This window comes from Pteropus medius, unplaced genomic scaffold (assembly GCF_902729225.1).
Source record: "Pteropus medius unplaced genomic scaffold, Ma_sr-lr_union100, whole genome shotgun sequence".
NCBI lineage: Eukaryota > Metazoa > Chordata > Mammalia > Chiroptera > Pteropodidae > Pteropus > Pteropus medius.
The window spans coordinates 13,677,379-13,700,790 of NW_024350319.1; the positions used below are offsets into that span (position 1 = coordinate 13,677,379).

General features: G+C 32.1%; 1 protein-coding gene across 10 annotated transcripts in view; it reads left to right on the forward strand.

Annotated features, from left to right (window-relative positions):
* ADGRL2 (adhesion G protein-coupled receptor L2) overlaps positions 1-23,412 on the forward strand; it is a 180,153-nt gene that overhangs the window by 95,741 nt on the left and 61,000 nt on the right. For all 10 annotated transcript variants that reach the window (XM_039838674.1, XM_039838679.1, XM_039838678.1 and 7 more), the window contains exon 3: positions 90-303. In XM_039838674.1, the coding sequence (XP_039694608.1) occupies positions 90-303 (214 nt within the window). The remainder of the gene's footprint in view (positions 1-89; positions 304-23,412) is intronic.

The window sequence follows — 23,412 nt, forward strand, 5'->3', positions numbered from 1 at the left end:
ATATAGAACTGGATTTTATTACTTGAAAATGCCTTATTTAAATAATATACTTAAAAATGAATTAATTTAATTTAAATTTTTTTTTTAAGGTTTCAGCAGAGCAGCTTTACCATTTGGGTTAGTTAGGCGAGAATTATCCTGTGAAGGTTATTCTATAGATCTGCGATGTCCAGGCAGTGATGTCATCATGATTGAGAGCGCTAACTACGGTCGGACAGATGACAAGATTTGTGATGCTGACCCATTTCAGATGGAGAATACAGACTGCTACCTCCCAGATGCCTTCAAAATTATGACTCAAAGGTAAATATTTATGTGTTACTATTCCATTTTAGCTACTACCTCCAAATTAGTAAAATTATTGTAATTCTAAAGTAGATGGGAGTAGTCTATATCTCAGCCTATTTATTAAACTGAGTTAAGGTTTTACCTGCTAATGTTGATTTTTACTTTATGTTTGCAACAACATTTAAATGTCTATCTTTTATATAGGTTGGCATATCAGAAAAATATGTAATACATATCTTTTGTTTTTTAATATATCATAAAGAGTACAGATACACAATATTTCAAATGTAATCTTATTTTTGGTGGGTTTCAAAATTTTGAAATACTTTTGTAATAACAAGAAGGTTTAAATGTCTGGGTATTTGACAGTAATTTCTCTTTAACATTTTAAATTAATAGACTATTTTTCCAGTGAAAGTAGAAGAAAGTACAGTTATCATATCCCCATCCCCACATGTACACAGTCTCCCCTCCTATCAACATTCCACACCACAGTGGTAGATTTGTTACACTAGATGAAGCCATAGTGAGACATTATTGTTACACAAAGCCCATAGTTTACATTAGGGTTCACTACTGGTGGTGTACATTCTGTGAGCTTGAATGCCTACCATTGTGGTAGGAGACCTCCACCCTGAGATCCCCCAGTGGATAAGTCCTCAAAACCTGGATAATAGTGCCCCATCTTCCCACATGCCACACATGCTTTACACACACACACACACACACACACACACACACACACACACACATGCCACACATACACAATACATACACACACCCCCCCTCTCTTTCTCTCACTTACAGAAAGTACTTTATGGCTTTTCTTTGGCATATCTAAATTGCCAGCATTACTACTCTTGCACGTTGGGTCCAATATTAAGTAAAATAAGTTACTTGAACATAAGCCCTGAGATAACTACAACAGTGGATCTGATAACCAAAATAGCTACTACGTTGGATAACATATACATGTGTATACGTTGGACAAAGGGATGATTCTCGTGCTGTGTAGAATGGAGCAGGTAGGCTCGAGATTTCATCATGCTACTCAGAATGGTGTGCAGTTTTAAAACTTAATTGTTTATTTCTCGAGTTTTCCATTTAATATTTTCAGACCACTTTTGAATGTGGGTAACTGATATCTCAGAAAGTGAAACTGTGGGAAAGAAGGGAACTACTGTATCACAGAGAATAGTTTTACTACCCTAAAGTCTAAAATCCTCTGTGCTCCCCTATTCATTCTTCCCTCCTTCCCAATCCCTGGCAGCCACTGATCCTGGCTCTCATAGTTTTGCCTTTTCTAGAATGTCATACAATTGGAATTATACAGTATGTAGCCTTTTCAGATTAGCTTCTTTCAGTTAGTAATATGCATTTAAGTTTCCTCTAAGTCTTTTCATGGCTTAATACCACATGTCTTTTTAACATTAAGTAATATTCCATAGTCTGGATGTACCAAAGTTTGTTTATCCATTCACCTACTAAAGGACATCCTGATTGTTTAAAAGTTGTGACGATTATGAAAAAAACACCACTATAAAAATCTGTTCAGGTTTTTTGTGTAGACATAAGTTTTCAGTTCATTTGAGTAAATACCAAGGTGCATGATTACTAGATCATATGGTAAGAGTGTGTTTAGTTTTGTAAGAAACTGCCAAACTGTCTTTCAGGGTTACTGTACTATTTTGCATTCCCACCAGCAGTGAATGAGAGTTTCTGTTATTCCACACCTTTGCCAGTGTCGTTTGGTGTCATCAGTGTTTTAGATTATGGTCATTTTAATAGATGTGTAGTGGTATCTCATTGTTTTAATTTGCAATTTCCCAGTGACATATTGTGTTGAACATCTTTTAATATGCTTACTTGCCATCTGTTTATCTCCACTGATGAATTGTCTGTTCAGGTCTATTGCACATTTTTTAATCAGGTTGTTTTCTTACTGAGTTTTAAGAATTCTTGATTTTTTTTTTGGATCATAATCCTTTATCAGATATGTCTTTTGCAGATATTTCTTCCTGTCTTCACGTTCTCTTTATTTTTAGCTTAAAATCTATAAAAACAACAAGTTCAACTTAAGGAAGCATACAGTGCATGAACTTTCACCCTCCCCTCATCTCTCTCTCATAAACATATTTATTTGGGTGACTTACCATTAGTTAATTTTGTTTTAAAAACGAAGTGTTGGGAATAATCGGGGATCATTTTATAAACTATATAAATGTCTAAGCAGTGTACTCTATATTTGAAACTAACAAAATAAAATGCTAAAAAAGTGATGTGTTGGAAAGGTTTATAAACTTTATATAAGTGATATCTCTTAACTAGACAATTGCCTTCTTGCACACAGAGAGAATACAAAAAACTGCTGACAGTGGGTATCACCTTTCCTCTGCTTTAACATCGAGCACCTAAATCTTGGTATCCTTTATTTTTCTAAATTTTGGTATTCTTGGCATCTTAATTAGAATTTTCTTATGTATAAGATATTAAAATCGTAGTAAGTTATAATTGAACTAGTGCAGTTAATATCCAGCAATCCCAGTTATTTGGAACATAGAGACTCTGAAAGAAAACTTAAGTATCACATAATTTATTATACATTATTGCTTTTTACATTTTGTTTACTAGGAAAACCTTTCGTCTTTCTATTGAAAGCCTTTACTCTCTTCTACTTTTCCCCTTCTATCTAGCTTTCTAGCTTATTTACTAGTCTGCCTTAAAGTAGAATAGCAATTTTTTAGGCAAGTCTGGTCAGTGTAGGCACATTGAAAACATCAAAAGGCGATAAAAACTGGAAAAATGATTTTTAAAAACATCACACCATAAGAAGATGGGTACAAATTGCTGTAAAATCTCTAATTTCACAGAGAATATGTATCAGCATATTTTTGATTGCACATTTATAGTTTTTTTAAAATGTTGACATTGATCAAGATGTTTTTAACTACCGAACATAATACAATACTTTTGAAAGATTTTTATCAAAATGTTTTTATTTTTATTTCTTAAAGGGCATTTATTAAAAAATTAAAGCTAAGTCTCATTTGCCTAAATGGTACTCGATAAGTAGTTTTAAAGTTCGTTAAATAGCATATAAAATCTGGCCAACAAGCAAATCACGAAACATAGCTTCTTTAGAAGAATAGATTCTGTGCTATAGTAAGTTATTTTAAAACAATTTGCACATAGTGTTTCAAAATTTGGGAGTTGCCTGTCCTAGGGAGACAATAAAGGCAACCACTAATAATTGACCATTTATTCATTCTTTACGTGTTGATCTAGTGGTTCAGTGGTAGTGATATGATTTGAGCATTTAGAAGTAGGCCAGAGAAAAATAGGAAGTGAAGAATTATTCTGTATAATTACCTATTTTTACTAAACTGGCTAACAAAAAGCAGTGGGAGTTGGTACAAAAAAAAAGAATCCAGAAGAAGTGGACTTTAGGTAACTTATCTTTGTATGTAGGGTTATACATTTCATTTTTATTTTTTTTAATTAAGTTTATTAGGGTAACATCGGTTAATACAATTATATAATTTTCAGATGTACATTATAATTTCACATCTGTATATTCTATTGTGTGTTTACCACCCAAAGTCCAGTTTGCTTCAGCTACCCTATATTTGATCCCCTTTACCCACTTCGCCCTTCCCCTACCCCCCTATATTTGACCCTCCTGTTCCTCCACACACCCTCTACCCTCTGGTAATGACTAGTCTATAGTCCATGTCCATGAGTCTCTGTTTGTTTGTCCTGTTCATTTGTTGCTTTTAGGTTTATATCTCACATATAAGTGATGTTATCTGATATTCAACTTTTTCTGTCTGGCTTATTTCGCTTAGCATGATTATTTCAAGGTCCATCCATGTTGTTGCAAATGGCAGTATTTCATCTCTTCTTATGGCTGAGTAATATTCCATTGTATATATGTACTACCGCTTCTTTATCCAGTCATCTATCATAGGACAATTCGGTTGCTTCCATGTCCTGGCCATGGTGAATAATGCTGCTATGAATATCGGTGTGCAGATATCTTTATGGATATGAGTTTTCAAGTCTTTGGTGTAAATACCCAGTAGAGGGATTGCTAGATCATATGGTAGATCAATTTTTAGATTTTTGAGGAACCTCCATACTGTTTTCCATACTGGCTGTACCAATTTGCAGTCCCACCAGCAGTGTATGAGGGTTCCTTTTTCTCTGCATCCTCTCCAACATTTGTTATTACTTGTCCTGTTGATTATAGCTATTCTAACAGGTATGAGATGGTATCTATTGTGGTTTTGATTTGCATTTCCCTAATAGCTAGCGATGTTGAGCATCTTTTCATATATTTGTTGGCCATTTGTATGTCTTCTAGAGAAAAGCGTCTGTTCGGGTCCTCTGCTTATTTTTTGATGGGATCTTTTGTTTTTTTTGTTATTACTGAGTTGTATGAGTTCTTTGTATATTTTGAATATTAGGCCCTTATTGGTGGCATTACTTGCAAATATATTTTCTCATTTAGATGGTTGTCTCTTTACTTTGTTGACAGTTTCTTTTATTGAGCAGAAGCTTTTTAATTTGATGTAGTCCCATTCATTTATTTTTGCTTTTACTTCCCTTGCCTTTGAGGTCAAATTCATAAAATCCTCTTTAAGTCCAAGGTCCTTGAGTTTAGTTCCTGTGTTTTCTTCTATGCATTTTATTGTTTTAGGTCTTATATTCAGTGGGATTATATGTTTTAAATATACAGTTGAATGTCTAGCAAAATACATAAGTCTTATCATACTTGTACATATAAATATAATTACATATTATAGGAAATGTACAAGATAGATAGCAAGTTATTTTTATTGTTTCATTATGTTATAAAAATAGGGCTGTATTTTTTATAATACCTTTTAAAGAACTAGAGTTTTGAGGTATTTAAATTCTGTGAAAGCATACAGTTGGTTTCTGTACCCTTGTTATCAAATCTCTAAACAATTTATATGTGTTAGTGTAAATGAGTGGATAATTTAAAAACTGGCTATCGAAACCCCATTTTTAAATTACCATATTTGGCTGTTACATTAGTTTCAAAAAGCTTCAAGAAAAATAGATAGATAATATTTTTGCAGATGAATTATTACTGAATAATTACTAAGAATGTAGAATACTTGTCCCTAATTTTTCATTTAAAAATACTCAGTATTTACAAATAAAGTAGTTATTTTCACCAAACTCCTAATAATTTGGCAAAATTTTTTTCATTTATAATCATCAAAAAATGTGATTTGATAGTGTAGAAAAGAGAGACTTTTTTTAATGTAGAAAATTTCTCTTTGGAAAGCTCAAATAAAAGCACTAGAATTTTTCTATTAAATTTGAAAGTCCCTGTTTTCTACGTGTAATAATAGAGATGGGCACAGAATTTTGAATCACTTTAGCAATTGAGAATCAAGTAAATACACTTGTAATTCTGGCTGTAGTGGTAGTAAAAGTATTATTATTCATTCACTATTTCCTATTTCCTGTTCATTTAAAAGTGGAAAACCAAGGCTCTATTAATAACTGATAGTATTCTTGTCTTAAAAGAATAGCAAATGACTCATCCTAAAAAGTGAGAAATGAAATTATTTTCTAAAATGATATGTATTTTAATATTTTATAAAATAATCACCATTAGAGATAATTTTTAAGCTCTCTTTGAAATTAATAGTAGTGGAATGACTTAAAAAAGATGAAACAGTTGTTAACACTTTGAATTTATTAAAGAAAAACAACCCTGCTACTATTGGATGAATAAATAAATTAGAATTTGCTAGTAATATTGGTTCTGTTCAGCAATTGGGTGCAATCTAATTAGTGTCTAAAGTTCAGATCCTCTTCTGGTATTGTTTATAATTCCCTTTGTTCATGTTCTTCACTCTAAGACTGTGCATCCTCATCAGTGTAGTTTGCTGCCATAGATTTATGCTCTATATGTTCTTAAGTTTTAAGCTTTTTGGCATAGGGATCTGAAAGTGAATATATACTATTTTTGTTTTTGATATTAAAAGAAAGATTAGTGATTAATGTGCATGAGTAGGTCCAGTTTTACAATCTTATCTCATACCGTCAGATGTTCATCAGTGTACCTCCGTCAACCACAAAGAGTTTCTAGAAGTAATACGTACTACTCTCAAGGAGATAGTAAGAATATATGCCTCAGTTTTTCCCACTGGTAGGAAAGGTGTATTTTATATAATTAATAAAAAGATAGGCACTTTTTTTTGGTATTAAAGTTGCCCAAGGAAAGCAAAACAGTGCCCTACACTTATAGAACATGTCTGGCTCCTTGAAAGCCTTTAGCCAAGTTTTTTCCCCTCATATGTAGATTGCAACTGGCTTAAACCACATAGCATAACTATATGAAGTTTCTTATAAATAACATTTAGAATGTTTTTGGTGTTATATTACTAATTTAAGCTCCTTTAAGTTTATTTGGGAACAGAGTAGCTTACAAAAAATAAATAGTTCTGCAAACAATTGTTTATACAGATTCAGTGCTCATAAGAGTGATAAAAGAACGTATAACTGAAGCAAACATAAACGTTAAGTTGATATTTGCAGGTGAATAGATGATATTACCCAGAGAAGTTATGTAGTTTGAACATGCAAAAGCTCTAGAGAACACCTGCATTTAGGGCCAGAAGTAAAGTTGCCATCAAGGAATCCAGAACAAGGCATAGGAAGATAATGTCTCATAAGCCAATAGTAAAGTATAAACAACGTATTTTTTTTTCTCATTGATGCTGAAGATTTTTTTTTTCTATTTAGACACCTCAAATAAAAGAATACGTTAGGATTTTCAAGGTAATAGTGTTATAGGATAGAAATCAATAAAATAGCCTTTAGCCTTTCCCAGACTGGAAGAATTGGGTAGTACTCTTGTCACATGGAACCAGGCAACACATAATATATGATCTAGATTTATAAAGTAGAGGTACAAGTTAAAGAATTTAAAATCTAGCTTCCAGAACTTGGGTACACAGTTTAATTAAGCTAAGTAAGAGACAAAACTTATTTTAGAGCTTATATTTTTTTCCTCAGAGGCTAGGATAATAGAAGTAAGCTGAAATATGTAGGAACCAGATTAATCTATTCCCATCCTATATACTATTCAGTAATTTTTTTTCTTGAATTTACCTTTTCCAAACCTATCAGTGTCCCAATCTATTTTTTCTAAGTATAATAATTCCATTTTATTTAATATTGTTAACCTAGCAGTAGCCCAAAGGATGACAGTTTCTTCTGTTCATGAGGATTTGAAGAATGCGTTATTGTATATGTATGTGCATTACTTTTTCTGTTCCGTGGCTCTTTACATTATAGTAGATGCAGAGTGAGACTGGAACTTTGTATACCTTGAGCATGCAGTTAGAAGTAAGGCTGTTCAGAAAGACCATGCATGCCTTAGTCTGGAATAAGTAGGATGATCTTTGCCTCTCTGTCTCCCTTCTTTTTACCCTACCAGGCAAAACACATACCAAGGACCCTTTATGGGAGAAGAAAAACATAGGCCCCTGCTTCTATTTTAAGAGAGTCGTTAAATAACAGATTGTTGAAGATGCTAAGGAACTTGGGACTCATCGTATTCTAACTCTCTTTTATTATACTTGGGGAATCAACTGTTATTGTAGTCAGTATGCTTTGTTCAGACAACAGCATGTACAGTAGTCCCCCTTATTCACAGGGATGCGTTCTAGGACCCCTAGTGGAAGCCTGAAACTGTAGATAGTACTGAACCCTCCCTGTATATACTATGCTTTTTCCTATACCTGCTTATGATACATATCATGCATATCTATGATAAAGTTTAATTTATAAATTAGGCACCGTAAGAGATTAACAATAACTAATAATAAAATAGAATAAGTATAACAATATACTGTAATAAAATTTATGTGAATATGGTCTCTTTTCAAAATATCTTATTGTACTTTCCTTACCCTTCTTGTGATGATGTGAGATGATAAAATACCAAACCTATTCCTGAATCTTTGTAACCATCACTTACAGTAAATGGCTTGGTGTCACTCGTTTCAGGGGATCCCTTGCTGAATTCTTTGTAGGCTCTTTGCTTTCTGGTGTAATATGTTGCCATCAATCACAGCACCTTTTCTGTTCATGTCTGCTACCCCAAAATTTAATGCCTTTTCCATCTTAACTAAGCACTTATCACACACTGTGGCCATAACTTCTGTCGTTTGAGGTGCAATAGCAAAACTATCTCAGATTTCTTTTTCCTTCACAATTTCAAGGGTAGAAAATTTGTTCTTACTGTAGATCTTAGCAACCTCAGCATATGATATATTTTTTTCTTTCCTATTAAGTCAAGAACTTTCACCTTTTCACTTAAAGGAAGCACTTCACGGCTTCTCTTTGGCATATCCAAATAATCAACATCACTACTCTTGTGCTTTGGACCATTATTAAGTAAAATAAGGCTTACTTGCACAGAAGCACTGCAATGCGGTGACAGTCGGTCTGATTACCTAGATGGCTGCTAAATGACTAGTGGGTGGGTAGCGTACACACTGTGGATACTCTGAACAAAGGCATTGTTCGTGTCCTGGTTGGGTTGGAGTGGGACTGCGAGAGATTTTATCTCACTACTCAGAACAGTGTGCAGTTTTCAAAATTTAAGAATTGTTTATTTCTGGAATTGTTCACTTTATATTTTGGGAGCGTGGTTGAGAGCAGGTAACTGAAACCCAGAAAGTGAAACTGCAGATAAGGGGGGGACTACAGTATATTCTCCTCATTTGAAAAATATCCTTGGGAAGGAGTTGGCAATGTGATATCCCTCTTTTTATTTTGTGAGCCAGGTTAAATTATTTGCCACAGAGACTAAGACATCAAATCATCTATACCTAGAACCTTATTGATTAATATCTTAGGGGCATGAAGATTTATTCTTAATAAATAATTCTTAAATAATTTTTGTTATCCAGGTTTTTAAATATACTTTTATTTTTTTCAAGTATACTTACAGATATTCGGTGTACGTAAAATATTTAAAGAAAGGAGATACTTAGATATACACACACACACATACAAAACCTTTCTATGAGAATTAGAAGCTTCTCAGAATCTAAGCCTGAAAATCCATTAAAATGCAGTCACAATTCGGCCAGAGTTCTCTGGCAGGCTTCATAATTATAGCTTTCAGTGTGGGTATACTCATCTTGACATATAACCCTCTCAACTTTTATATTGATCTTTTAGTGTTCATAAAGAAATTTCATATTTAAGTCAAAGATTTATGAAAGAGTTTTTAAATTTAATTAACTTTTTGGGGGGTTTGTTTTCTGATCTCTACAGGTAACAATAGATTTCAAACCTGTCTTTCTAAGATGTTCATACCCTTTCCTTATTAATGGCCTTTTTTTTTTTTTTGAGGGAAAAACATTTGCCCAGTCCACATTTTCACCTCGTTTGATGTTTTGTAATATTTTGGAGATTGATATGTTTTATTTAAATACTTACTGGTCGAGAGTACTCCTCTCTTGCTTAGTATATTTATTCAGTGTACCTAATACTCATAGGAGCTAAGCGTGCCACTTCTGAGAAACGGCATCTCACTTTTATGCTGTTATCCCAAGTGCATTTATCTATCTGTGGTGTCAGGTTTATCAACTATTTGTTCATTAAGATGAACCGTATTGGGAAAAATTAATAAATCAAATGCTACAATCTCATCTTTGTGTGATGTACTTAGGTTATTTCCTGTTAGGTGATGAATTTCTACTCATTCTTTTACTCTTGGCTGAGTTGTTTTAAGACAGCTACTGGAATTACAAGCACCTCTCTTTAGCCAAGGATTGAGAGGGTACTAGTATAGACTCTTGAACCTTAGTACAGTAATAAATAATCATTAAAGCTCTAATTGGTATATCTAATTGGACACATTGCATGTCACTTACCATTGGACATTTAAAACAAAGCACTCATTATAGGAAAGAGAGACTATTGGCAGTAATAAACATGAACCATATTAAACATTCACATTTAGTGTGCAAGGAAGACTAATAAATTATAGAATGGATTAGAAAACAAATCATCCAACTATCTCTTATAACCCTGCTTAGCAAAGGTAGAAGAAAGAAACAATGTCACATCAAAGCTTGTGCCCTACAGAGGTCTTCGTTTCTCCTTTTAAAATGAAAATTAGTAAAATAATTTACTGGATAATTAAGATTATGAGAGTACAAGTGTAAATTGCTGGTTTTCACTGATATTTCTGATTGATATTTAGGTTTATACCTTTTGTATTATGTCCAAATAATACAAAATAATTTAGTAAATACCGAAGATCAACAATGTAATGTCCTTAGGAAGTGGACACTATATTGCTGATCTTCAGTGTTTACTAAGGATTAGTCAGTGAAATTAAGAGGCTTGAATAATACCTTAAAAGTTTGAATTTGATTATATTTTTTGAACAGATACTGATTAGATGAGGGAAAGGAAATTTAGTTTTTAAAAGGAAAGACATATTTCTCTCTGGTGATTTTGCTTTAGTTTTTATTTTTAGACATTGTGTTTATTTTGAGACCAAAGTTGAGAGGTGAATAAATAAAAGCAAATGTAACATTTATTTGACATACAAATTTCAATGTTATTTTACTATCTTTTTATAGTGCTTTTCATAGTCTCATCATTTATTCTAGCCTTCTCATTTGAGAGATGAGTGTTACAAATTGAAATGTATTTCAATAGTACATATATTATTATATACCTTGTAGTTTTTACTAAACACCAAATTGAAATGTATTTCAATAGTACATATATTATTATATACATTGTAGTTTTTACTAAACACCAAAATATTGGTTTTTATTTACAAAGTTAATTTAAACAAATTATGTTTATTGACAGAAACCAAGTCTAATTTAGTGTTATGTTATTAAAATGTTCTATCAAATGTTAAATAACTAAATGAAAACACACTTGATGTGCTTACATAAGACTCATTTCAATACCCATTTGAGGATTTTGTTTTGTACTTAAATGTGATTTCTTTTTAGCGTGTATCTCCTTTCTGATGTCATACTTCTAGTGTCAGTGTATAAATATGATTTACAAGCATCCTTTAAAAAAAGCTATACTTTGAACAAACAAAAATAGATGTTTAATTACAGTTACAGAGAATAGAAATGAAATTTTAGTTTCAAATCAAGGCATATTCACTGTTTTTCCTTTAGATTCATTTTTTTCTTCAGATTCACCCCACCGCCACCAAAAATTTTGAGCCAAATGCTGCTGAAATGTAATATAACACATATTTTCTGCTAGTATAAAGAAATGAAGAACAAAGTATGAATTACAACTTAAGAATTTGGAATTATTTTTTATATGTAGTATAACTTCATATTGGTGGGTTTATTACTAGGAACTTAACATATTCAGTGAAGCTTTGGAATAATTTTGTCTAAAAATATGCTCTTTATTTTTTAATACATTTTATTATGCAATAAATAATAACAAATATAATTTTGAGGAAAGTTGAGAATTTTCCATTTTTATTACCCTTTTATATTTTGAGGTTTCTAAATAAGTTAAAAGAAATACCTATATATTATTCGATGGAGAAATATTCATAGTTGTTGATTTAGTCAATCTTTATTTTATTTTCTTACTAGCATTTTAGGAGCTCTACTTTTCCACATCAAAAGCAGGACAGCAATTGTGAGTTAGTATCATTTGTAATATACTCTAATGACTAATGTTATTAAATGAAGAAAGAAAAAGATTTGACATTAAATTATTTAAAAACAGCTTAAACTGTTGCTCACTATGGTCCTGTTAATTTTTCCACATATCACATAATAATATCACATCCCTAGACCATATTAACAGAGCAATAACAAAAATACCAGTATCGATACTCTAATTTGTACATATTCAGGGAAAATTATTATAATTACATTCTTCATAGTGTTTTACTGATACCCATTTATCTGTCTTATAGATTTTAAAGAACTATTCTTTTTACTTTGCTATATACTTTTAAAAATTATGTTTTAGCAGTTTAGTTACAGTTTTTAGTGCTGTTTGCTGTTCCACAGTTAAGTTTAGAGCAAATATCTCTCAGATGTTTCCAGAAAAAATGAAGAAATACAAATAAGTGAGCGATTCTGTAGTCTTGTATATTTTCACATAAATCAGTCAAGTGTATCATATAACTAATACATGTCATATGCAACCAATAAAGACATGGAATTCACCTAAACATAGTCCCCATGACCTTGAAGAGAGTGTCTGAAATGATGCACTCTATATTAATTGGCTTGAGATTACGTGGTCTTTCTGTTCGTTTTTTCAGACCATAGATAACTTATTTGTAATTTGTGAAGATATTACTCTGTTTCTATAGGTGGATTTATCATGAAGCTAATGAATCTTAAACATTGGAGCTCTTCACTTGCATAGGCTGCTTTCAAGGCTTTGTTAGGGCCCCTACCAACGTGCTCACAGGGTCATATGTTTTTGTAAAATTTGCTGAAGTATGTGTAAACACAATCTTTTAAGGTTTTTATTTCATTCCTTGACTTCTGCTTTGTTACACTTCCCTTCATTATGGTCACTTAGGAATAGCCAAGAGCATTTGGGGATTTTGTTTAGTGGCGGTTCAGTTGGTGATAAATTCATTCTGGGTTTAGTTGAGTGTTTTTATATTGTTTGCAGACACTTGTGTACAGTTTAGTTATTGCTAGCTATACTGGTGAAGAGATGGCCTCTAGAAATACTCTTATTCATAATACTGCCTTACTGATTATGACGTAAAGGTGCAAGACGAGGTGTCATGTTACAATTTGAATGTGTCCTGTGGCACCTGAAATAAGTGGCAAGTGATGAAGAAATAATGTTTGAAATGTATGGATCCAGGAGCTAGTCTGTGGAATATTCTTTGAGTCATTAAATGTATAAAACAGTAAGTGGAGATTTGGTTCTGAGGCACAGGCTATAGCAATTCAAAAAACATGAGCACCTGTGACATGGTAGTTACATGCTTTATGTATCCCAACCATCAATAATGAAAAAACAAATTGTGATGATCTGTTCTAGATGAAAAGCAAAATTATAGAAAGTGACACTATGAAATAGTTATGAAAAAACAATCATAGATTATGGAGTGAAAAAAATTAAGGAAAATATAAAGGAATGCCAGGCAACTAATTTATTTTATATTTTTATGTTTTGCAGTTTTCTAGGTTTTGTTTCTTGTGATATCTGTTGGCCTTTAAAAAATGTTTTTGATTGATGCATATTTTTTTCTTAAATAAGTATTTACTTTGGTACTCCATTTTCTACTTGAAATTTTTAAATTTTTTTCTTAAAGTGGTACCCCTAAATTTTATAAGCTTTAGACGCCAGAAAATTTGAATCCACCCCTACTTGTTTTATTTATAATGTGGTAGTTTCAAGAAATTGGCATAGTGTTGCTTCCACTGGACATTCATAGATTCAGGACATTTCATTCTGTCTTTTTTTATTTTATTTCACTGTGTCTCATTTGTTTTTGGAAAATTTAGGATTTGGGAGGAGAAAGAATGAAAAGTTAAAAATTTAACTAATATAATTTATTAAGGGCATTAAGTAGATAAAACATTCATTTATTCATTCGATAAAAATTTGAAATAGGAAAACCATTTTCACAGTTTATGTTAAGTAAATGCTTGGCTTAAAACCTTCATATTATAATATAGACTAGATGAAAGGAGTTTTAAACTAAATGAGGTATAAACAATTTTTTAAGAAATTATGCTAATGGGCTTTGCTTTTACACTTTCCTCCCACTCCCCTCTCCCCCCCACCCCTACTCCCATTATAGACTCTTTGTGGAGAAAAATATTAAAATATTACTTTTTAGTTATTTTCCTATAGTAATAAGTTCAATGGGTTTCTAAAAGATCCATAATCAAAAATCTTATAGTAAATCAAACGTTTTTTTTCTTATTACTCTTAGAACTTGCCAAAACAATACTATAGGAGGCAAGAGGATGTATGCTGATTTTTCTAGGATATTTTATAATTTGGTAATTTTTTTTGTACACGGAATTATCTTATGATCCAGTCCTAAGATATTTTCATTGTTAATTTGCGGAACTCTGTACATATAACTTAAAAGAATGTTGATAAACAATTTTTGAAATCTGATTGCAGATTGTTAATGTGCATGAGACTGTACCTTTTAAAATGTATATAAACACGTCAGATAAAGAGATAGATAATAGTAATTACAAATATATTATCTGATAAGTTGATATAGGACCTTTATATGTGCATTGCCATTTATTTCAACTCTTGAAGAGCAGACCTTTATTAAGCTGTGATGATTACTGAATATGAAATGTAACCAAGATTATTTTTTATTCAAATATAATTTAAATATTCATCAAAGAGAAGTTATGCTTGAAACTGACAGAGACTATTAACATCAAAAAATATAATTAACTGCATTGGGTATCATGAAGCAGAGTTAGCCAAATAGCCGAGAGGTCTAATTGCTCTAGAGTTAGAGAAGCAATGGTTTTATTTTATGCTGTAGCTGTGGAATTAATAGTAATGTGGTTTCCTATGTGGGCCAATTAAAAGCTGCCTGTTAAGGTTCATTGCTGTATAGGAAACCCATTGAATATCGCTTAGTAAACAGGATTGACATGTCAGTGTATACAAGAAGATAATATACAGTAAAAACCGTGAAAACTTTACTGTGACAGTGTTGTGTGGTGGGTGTTGTAGTATGCCCTCCAGAGCCCCTCTGGGATCAGGCCACTCTCTTTCCCCCAGCTGTCTAGGGAGTTGCCTGCTGATAGGCTCACAGTGCTTTCCTGCCCAGGAGCCTCTGTGGGCTGAGGGATCTTAAACACTTCTCCCCAGAGGCATCCTCATCAAATGCCAGAGTACAAAGGCTTGGCCTCTGCATCTTTTGCTTCATTCTGAGCCATCTCTGAAGGGCTCTCCCAAGTCCAGAGCTCCCTCCCCAAGGAATTTGTTGGGCCTTTGTTGCTGCCACGTTGGACTTCTCACTGCATCCAGTGAGAAGTCCTCTTCCTCATAGCTTCACTGATAGTTCTGAAAGCATGGTGTGCCTCTCAGAGGTTTCTGCCTCGGATTCCACTTACTGTGTTACGCAAACTAAAAAGGCACTACTATTACATATAAAAACAAGTTCTGTCAGTGGTATTGGTTACATACATTATAGGAATCTTGCAATTAAAAACATTTTTAATTTTTTAAAAAATTGGAACAATTAAATTAGGTTTAAGGCAAAAAGAAAAGAAATGCCGAATTCACGTCTAAAAATGACATTTACATTCTAAAATTTATCTTTGTCATGTTATCCTCTTTCTTTAATAAAGGTAGTATTTTGACCTTTGTGGCTCTATTAAGCTTTTTAGCTGAATAATAAAAAAAAAAAAGAAAGAAAGCATTCCTGATGGAACCCAGAACATTTTGCTTTGCTCAGGCTGTAGAGATTTAAAAGTGGGCAGACATTCTAATGGCATTTTGACATTAACGAGGTTGCTGAAATGGAAAGTTGAAGGGGCAAAGATAAGAGCAGTAGCAAGATCTCATAGTGTCTCTTTTTCTTAATAAAGACAGATCAAAGGTAGTTAGTAAATTTACCATTATTCTTAACATAAAATATGTAATTTTATGTATGAGGGTAGTGCTTTAAGTATTAGAATGCTTTTTGCAAATAAAAATCATTCTAAAATTCTCTGGCTATAAAATATGCAACTTCAAATACATTTTATTAAATTAAGACAATCTCATATTTAGCTGTAACTTTGGTAAAACGTGTAAAAATCTCAAAATAGCTTATATTTTTATGTGTCTAATATAATAAAGTATATATTGTGTCTTTAATCTGCAGTGGTTAAGATGTGTTCCTAGTCATTCATTATTTAATATGCTTACCCCATTTATATCTTTGGTCTAAGAGTGCATGTTAGCTTTCAGAAGAGTAGGGCTGCTGCTTCACAGTACACGGCCTTGTACTCCCAAGCCTGTACGTTGGTGTTAGCCGTATTTAAAGCTTTTGAGTCTGACATTTTATAGGTCATGAGGAACCGAGCCATTCAAATATGGTACTGATATGAAGCTAATTCAGGCTAGGAATATAACATGGAATAGAAGCTGTCTGCCTTCATTGTAATTTTTAAAAACGTACACAAACCGCATAAATCAGAAAAGTTTTAATTTGGTTTATATCATATGGTTATTGGATTATGCTTCTGAAAATTATATCTTTATCTTTTATTCACTGATTTATGCTACCAAATAATTATTGAACAGTATAATGTACCAGCTAATGTGCCAAATACTCTAAAAATATTTACGAACAACTGGTAAGAATATTTTCAAGTCTATAGACTGATATTTATAGACTTAATTTTAGAATAAGGCAGTGTTATGCACTGCACATGATTCAGAGATTCTTAAAACAGCACTAACCCCTCAAAGATATTATAATCTGGTAAAGAAGATATGTACTGAAATAACGGTACCAAATCTCTGAAATAGTACAATGAACTTCCAAAAGCTAATGGAGGAGGGAAAGTGATGCGCAATGGCCTGAGATATGAAATGTATACTATATGTTGAGGAAATACTGAGTAATTCTGTTAAGGGAATTATTCATCTTCTGTTTTCACCCTCTCAAACTTTCTATTCCACATAGCATCTCATCAGCTTTCTTTTACCTCTGGGATGTTTTGAATTCCCTTCTTGCTCTTAGGCTAAGGAAGAAAGGATTTTTCCAAAAGGTTGTGTTCTTTATATTTCTTGAAATTATGGAATAATTCTATAAAATATGTTTAAAATTGTTTTTTTAACTATAATGTCAATATGGAAAATAACGTTGGGGTTTTATGCTCTTTATATTAACTCTGAAACAATAAGTTCACTCTTTTTATATCAGAACATTAATACATGATTTTATATCTATCTGTTCATTTTCTTCTGCATAGATATTGTTTGGATGTGGTATATTTTGGATATTACTGTGCTTTCAAATATAGGTATTTCTACACCTAGGATATGTCTTATATTGCAGATAGTGTCTTATATTGCTGTTCCTAGTGCCAGAATCACAGGTGGATATAAAATTATCATTCCCTCCCTCCCTTCCTTCCTGCCTCTCATGTATCTATCTATTTTTAGATAATTTTTTGCCTTTGTGACTGAGATGGAGCAAGAGGACACTTCCTTGATCTGTGTTTCTTTTTTTTTAAAGGAGCACTTTGGGTAACATGCTGTAGACCAAATGTTTATGAGTAGGTGTTCAGTTATCAAGAATGCCATCAGCAGTGCCTTGTTGCTTTCTTATCAGCTACTTCCTGCTGTCAGCTTGGCACTTATTCCAATAGAAAAGGATTTGCATCAAATGTAATGCCTTATTATATACAGCTAACATGGGGTTTTTAATTGTGCAAACACATGAGACTCCTGCAGTGATAGTCAATTTGATAAAAGGATTAGATTATGAATATTTTGTCATGATTAAAGATTAGTTCTGATCTATCAGAAGTGAGCCAGTGAAATTCGCCATATATTTATCAGTCAAGTGAGACTCCATTAATTTTGCGAGCATGTGATCCACAAAGTATCCACCTCTTTTATAAGTCTCTGATGAATTTGATTATTTATGTTCAGATTATGGGTATTAAGGATTGTTTTTAGCCTTCCACACCTGCTCTCCTGCTAAGAGTATCCCAAGAGTCTGTGGTTCTAGCTTTTTACCTTTATTATTTTTCACCTTTTATCTTACAGAATAGTTAGGTAAACATTTACACAAAATTTCTGCAGTTTTATTAGGGAAATGACAGCTAGTATGTACCAACAGGACATTCTGAGTTATTCCTCTGATGATAAAACCTCAGTAATATATGGAAAAATGAAAATTCCAACTTAGAAAGTATTTACTGAGAGAGTGCTTTTTTCTGTAAACAGGACTGGGCATTTCGGCTTTAAAAGAAGCCTAACAACATCTCCTAGAGAGATAAGACTAGAGTCGTAGAAACAACAAAGGGCATTGTATGAGAGCTCCTACACCAGCACACTTTAGGATGTTTGGAAAAGAATATAAACAAAAAGACATAAGGAATTTACAGCTTAATTCTAAACGTGGAAAATACAGGTGAGTTAAATGACAACTAAAATGAAAAATACAGGAAGAGATGCCTCAAAGCAGATAATTAATTACCTAATTAAATAATTAATTAATTACCCATACACAGTTGCCATAGAGAAAGGAAAGATCACTTCAGGTTTGGATAATCGGAAGAATTTGATACTATTTGGTCAGCATAGTGGATGTGTTGGCTTTCTCTATACCTCTTCCTTAGCTGATGCTTCCTGCAAGTGTGTATATTTCCCTCATATCCAGTACAGAACAGGGAGTTGCACTGTTAGGCTTGCATAGAGGGCACCACCGTGAGTTGGAAAACATCACTTTCTCAGCCTAGTGTCCTAATCTCAGAAAGTATTCTGCCTCCGAGACTTAAGGGTCCTTCAGATAGTTCTTTGAATTAAAGGAAGAAGTAGCTCAAGAAATAGTTCAAGAAGTATACACAAACAGTAATTTCTGTGAGAATTAAGTTCAGATGCATCTTTCTAGATGAGAAAGAACATGAGGAAACCGTAGATAACTTTTTATGGAGTACGATGTTAAAACTAGATCATTAATAGGAAAAGATTTATGACTTTAAGAATAATTTTATAGCACTTTGTTTTCATATCAAGTTTTTACTTTGTTGACCCTTTGGAGAAATATTAACTACATATTCCCCTGTCCTCCAGCATTAATTTCTTTATTCAAGTCAATGTTAAAATATTTCTCACTCATACTTTTTCATCACCTTTTACACAAGGCGTTCCTATACATGTCACATGTTTTACTACCAAAATATTTTATAAATTGCAAGAGGAAAATTAACTAACTAAAAATAAAAGTAATAAAAATATATTTATCTGAAAAATAAGTTTGATGAGGAAATAATAGCACTAAAAGTTATGAAATATTTTATACCAAAAGAATTCACTTTGGGTAAAGAATAGCATGCTTTCTTGCCTCTTATTAAAAAAAGTAAAATAAAAGCACTTACAGAATATGGCCGTTTTAATAAAAATTTTTTAAATAACTTTTCCTGAGTTGATTATATACTTTAACAAAAAGTTATACTTTGTTCAATTTTGCATTGATGGAAAATTTAAAAAGCTATGCTAACAAAGTCTTGTGATTTTATTTCTATGCTTTTGGTTTGATTTGTATAGGAAGTTCTGTGAACATTTGTTGCTGTGCTGTAATTAAAGTAGGTCTCTAAAAGCGGAAATTATATTAGCTGTCAATTAGACTAGAAATTTGTTTCTCGTATATGCAGAAATTTATAATATTGACTAAATGATGTCCCATCAAACATCTTGGGAGGCAGAAAAAAATCTGTGTCACAATTTTCGTTGATCAAAGTCATATCCAAACCAAGTGAGTAATCTTTAAGGTGAATTTAAAATAGCAACAACAAAAATCTAGTTTCTCACTTTGCCCTCTAAAATTCCTTTTAGTTGTAGGTTCTTTTGCATTATTTCAAACTAATCCTCTAAGCGGGTAATTAACGGACCAGAAAAGCCATTTGTGGAAAAGAAGAGCCATAAGGGTGAAAATATTTCTTTACCAAATGATCTTTAAGAAGTAAATAATTACAAAAGAAAAAGATTTGGGATGACCAGTCTAAATCTGAGGGTAATTAGAAGGAATAGAGTATGAAAATCAAAATTCTTGGCATGTACAATGCTCATATATAACAAGACTAATTAAATATTTAGAAACCAAAATTCCCCTCACAATTTGAAGAAAAATAACCCACGACAAAACCGTCTGTAACTTTGCAGATAATTAGCAAGGGTTAGAAGAAGGAAAAACATTACAGATTGGCTCCAAGACTCTGCAAGGTCATGTCTTATTACGCTGTGTCTTTTATATGGTCTGGTAACAAGTTTCTTGCTAATTTAATCTAACTAGGGCATCCCTTAGCGATTTCCCATTTCCCTTGTTAAAAATGTGATAGTCTCTGCAAGTGCAAACTATACCAGGATAACGTTTTTATAAATAATTGCTCCTAATTGATACAGGTCATAATTTTTTGAATTGTTAAAAGCAGAGTTCTTGAAAATTTGGTCACAGAAGTGATATTTTTAAAGTATGTCAGTATTTTAAAGTTTTATCCCCACTTGAGTTATTTTTTTCCTTTCATTAAGTAGTTAGACCTGATGACCCTGTGAAAGAAACTTAGTCTCAGTGGCATGCTTTATAAATAAATACTTCTTATTTTGCTAATAAAAGCAAGCACATTTATGTTGAATGCGCAATTCTGCAAACAAGAGATTTTCTACTGGATTAATAAAGCTCTGAGTGAGTCAAGCCTAATTTGCATTAAACTGACCCTAAGGTCCAGTAAAAACTGCAAGGAATTTCAAAAGTTTCTAAAACATAGACAGTTGTCATTAGCAAATCAACATTGCCATTTCAGAATGCTTATTTTGGTAATTAATGTGGAATTCTTGAGGATATTTTTAAGTTTCTAAAATGCAGATTTAACTATAAATATTATAGCATGCATACTTTGTGGTTATAATTCCTAACAATATTTTACTCAGACAAAATGATTTTTATGTAAGATATCACATTTATGTTATTCCTTTTTTCAACATATTGAAAAATAGAATGATAATTTTCTGGGCATGATCTTAAACAGGATTTTACCATCAAGCTTTTATGGATTTGCTATAGTTTACCTGATTTTTATTTATTTACTTGGCTTTCTATTTCTGTTACATGCTATATACTTTTTCAATCATATAGGGTTATGTTTATATATTGATAGTACAGAAAAATTTTTATATTTTTCCTTATATTTAAATAATAAATTGGCTTTTCCTATACCTTTTTTCAAATACAGTTGCAAAGATTTAATCATAGTTGAAATTTTTTTTAAAAATCAGTATTATATTCAAAATTCTTAAAAACACCAGTATGTAAGGAACTAAATGAAATAGAAATTACATTATTTTTTCCAAATTATGTACCCATACAAGTATCAGTATTCAAAGATATTTCCTAGAGATTTTGGTAGTAACTTTACTTCAATAATTCAATTTTATTTCAATGTTAAAATACCTTAACAATATTCTGTGTCTTAGAGTATAATATCCTAATGTGTCCAAAGAATTAAATACTTTATGATGGATAGAAATATTCTAGAATACACAAATAAATAAATTGTAAGAGCACAGTTATATGACAAATGGGAACATTACTATAGAACATCTCTTTTTTTGCCATATTAATTACACACCATTTAGCTTCCTAATGTTATGTTTACCTAGTAATTAGCTAGGCTCACAAATCATCATTAATAAATATTTAACGAAAGCAGGACTCACTTTCCGTAGCTCTACAGAAGTTCGGATGGTAAAAAAACATCTTATTACACAGTAAAAAAATAAAAGATTTGATTTAACATTCAACTCAGTTTCCTTTAATTTGTGAGGAGGATTGTTACTTGTATCTTTGAGCATATATATATATATTTTTATCTCCACGATTTACTTGATACTTTGGTTGGCATATCTGTTTGCCATTGGAACTTACCTTTCATGTTTTAAGATTATCTGCTTATGTGTATAAAAATTTATTCTAAATTTGGACTCAAAAAGGCAGAGGTTCTGGTACCTAGAGTACTATGTTCTTTGGTCATTTGGAATCGTTGGTGGATGAAAAAGTTATCTGGAAGCTAAAGGCACATTTATCCTCTGCCCCTTAAATAGATCTGTCTCCCAAGTATTGTATTATTGGCTTTCACAGTACCAAACTATGTTCAAATTGACAGAATTCTCTGAGAAACAGATACAGCTGATTGAAGCATTATTTCATTCATTCAGAAACAATTATTGAATTCCTATTATGTGTCAGGCCTTTAATCACCTCCAATAAGAATTTGTAGGTTGACAGTGTCCCTTTTCTTTTTCTTTTTCTTTTTTGCCCTTTATGGCAATGTTTCTAAAATTTTTTAACTTGTGTACATGAATAGAATAAAATTTACTTATTGATATATATTTTTTTATTAATTGAGGATCAAGAATGTATATCACTTCTATTCATTAACTAGAGAATGGATTTATAATGCAATAATTCAACCACAGATATTCTGTTCATTTAGCGGACATAATTCCCCATGTGAATGTAGTTTAAACTTTTCCAGGATACTCCCGTGACTGTTCTGTTTATTTTTGGCACTTTGGAAAGGGTTATCATTACATGATAGATACCCTTGTCCGTTGAAAGCATTTAAGTCATCTCTAAAAAATAAGCAGTTTTAACTAAGAAAGTAACTCGTGAAAGAAACAGACCTATTGTTGCTACTATTTTATAATTGAATTTAAAAAAATAACGGATGCCACTAAGAGACTGAAATTGTTGAAGCAGCCTTTACTGAACATACACTCAATAAAGAATTGGACTAATTCTGGAGGATAACTCCAAATTTCAGCAAACATTAATTTTTAGTTTCTGTCATGATATACTGAGCTTTTCTGTTGAATGCTGGAGTATTTGTTCAAGTTGGTAGATTTTGAATTTTTAATCTTCCTTAGAACTGTGGTGAATAATGGCCCCTGGCAGGAGATAATGAAATTTTCTTAATTTATATTTTCAAGCAGAAGCTTCAATTGAAAATGGCATCCTATGGCCTGGAGACATAGCTCTAGTGCAAGTTTCAGGGGAGATGCAATAATAATGCTGTGCCATCGAGACGAGGGATGATGGGACAGTGAAGAAGTAATTTAAGGAAGAAAAGAGAATGTACCAAAGCTTTATTGTAGCATATCTAATGATCTGCTGAAGATTCCCAATGGTTTTTGGAGCATGACTAGAGAAACTAATGTTATCTTGCCAAAACAGAAGCCCCTGCTTAATCAGCAGAACAAGACTATTGATTAAAACACCTCTCACAATAGATTACACATGGAATCTCATCTCCATACTTCGCACTTGGTAAAGTGTAATAATGAGCATAAGATAATCAAAAGAAGAGCAAAAGCGATTTG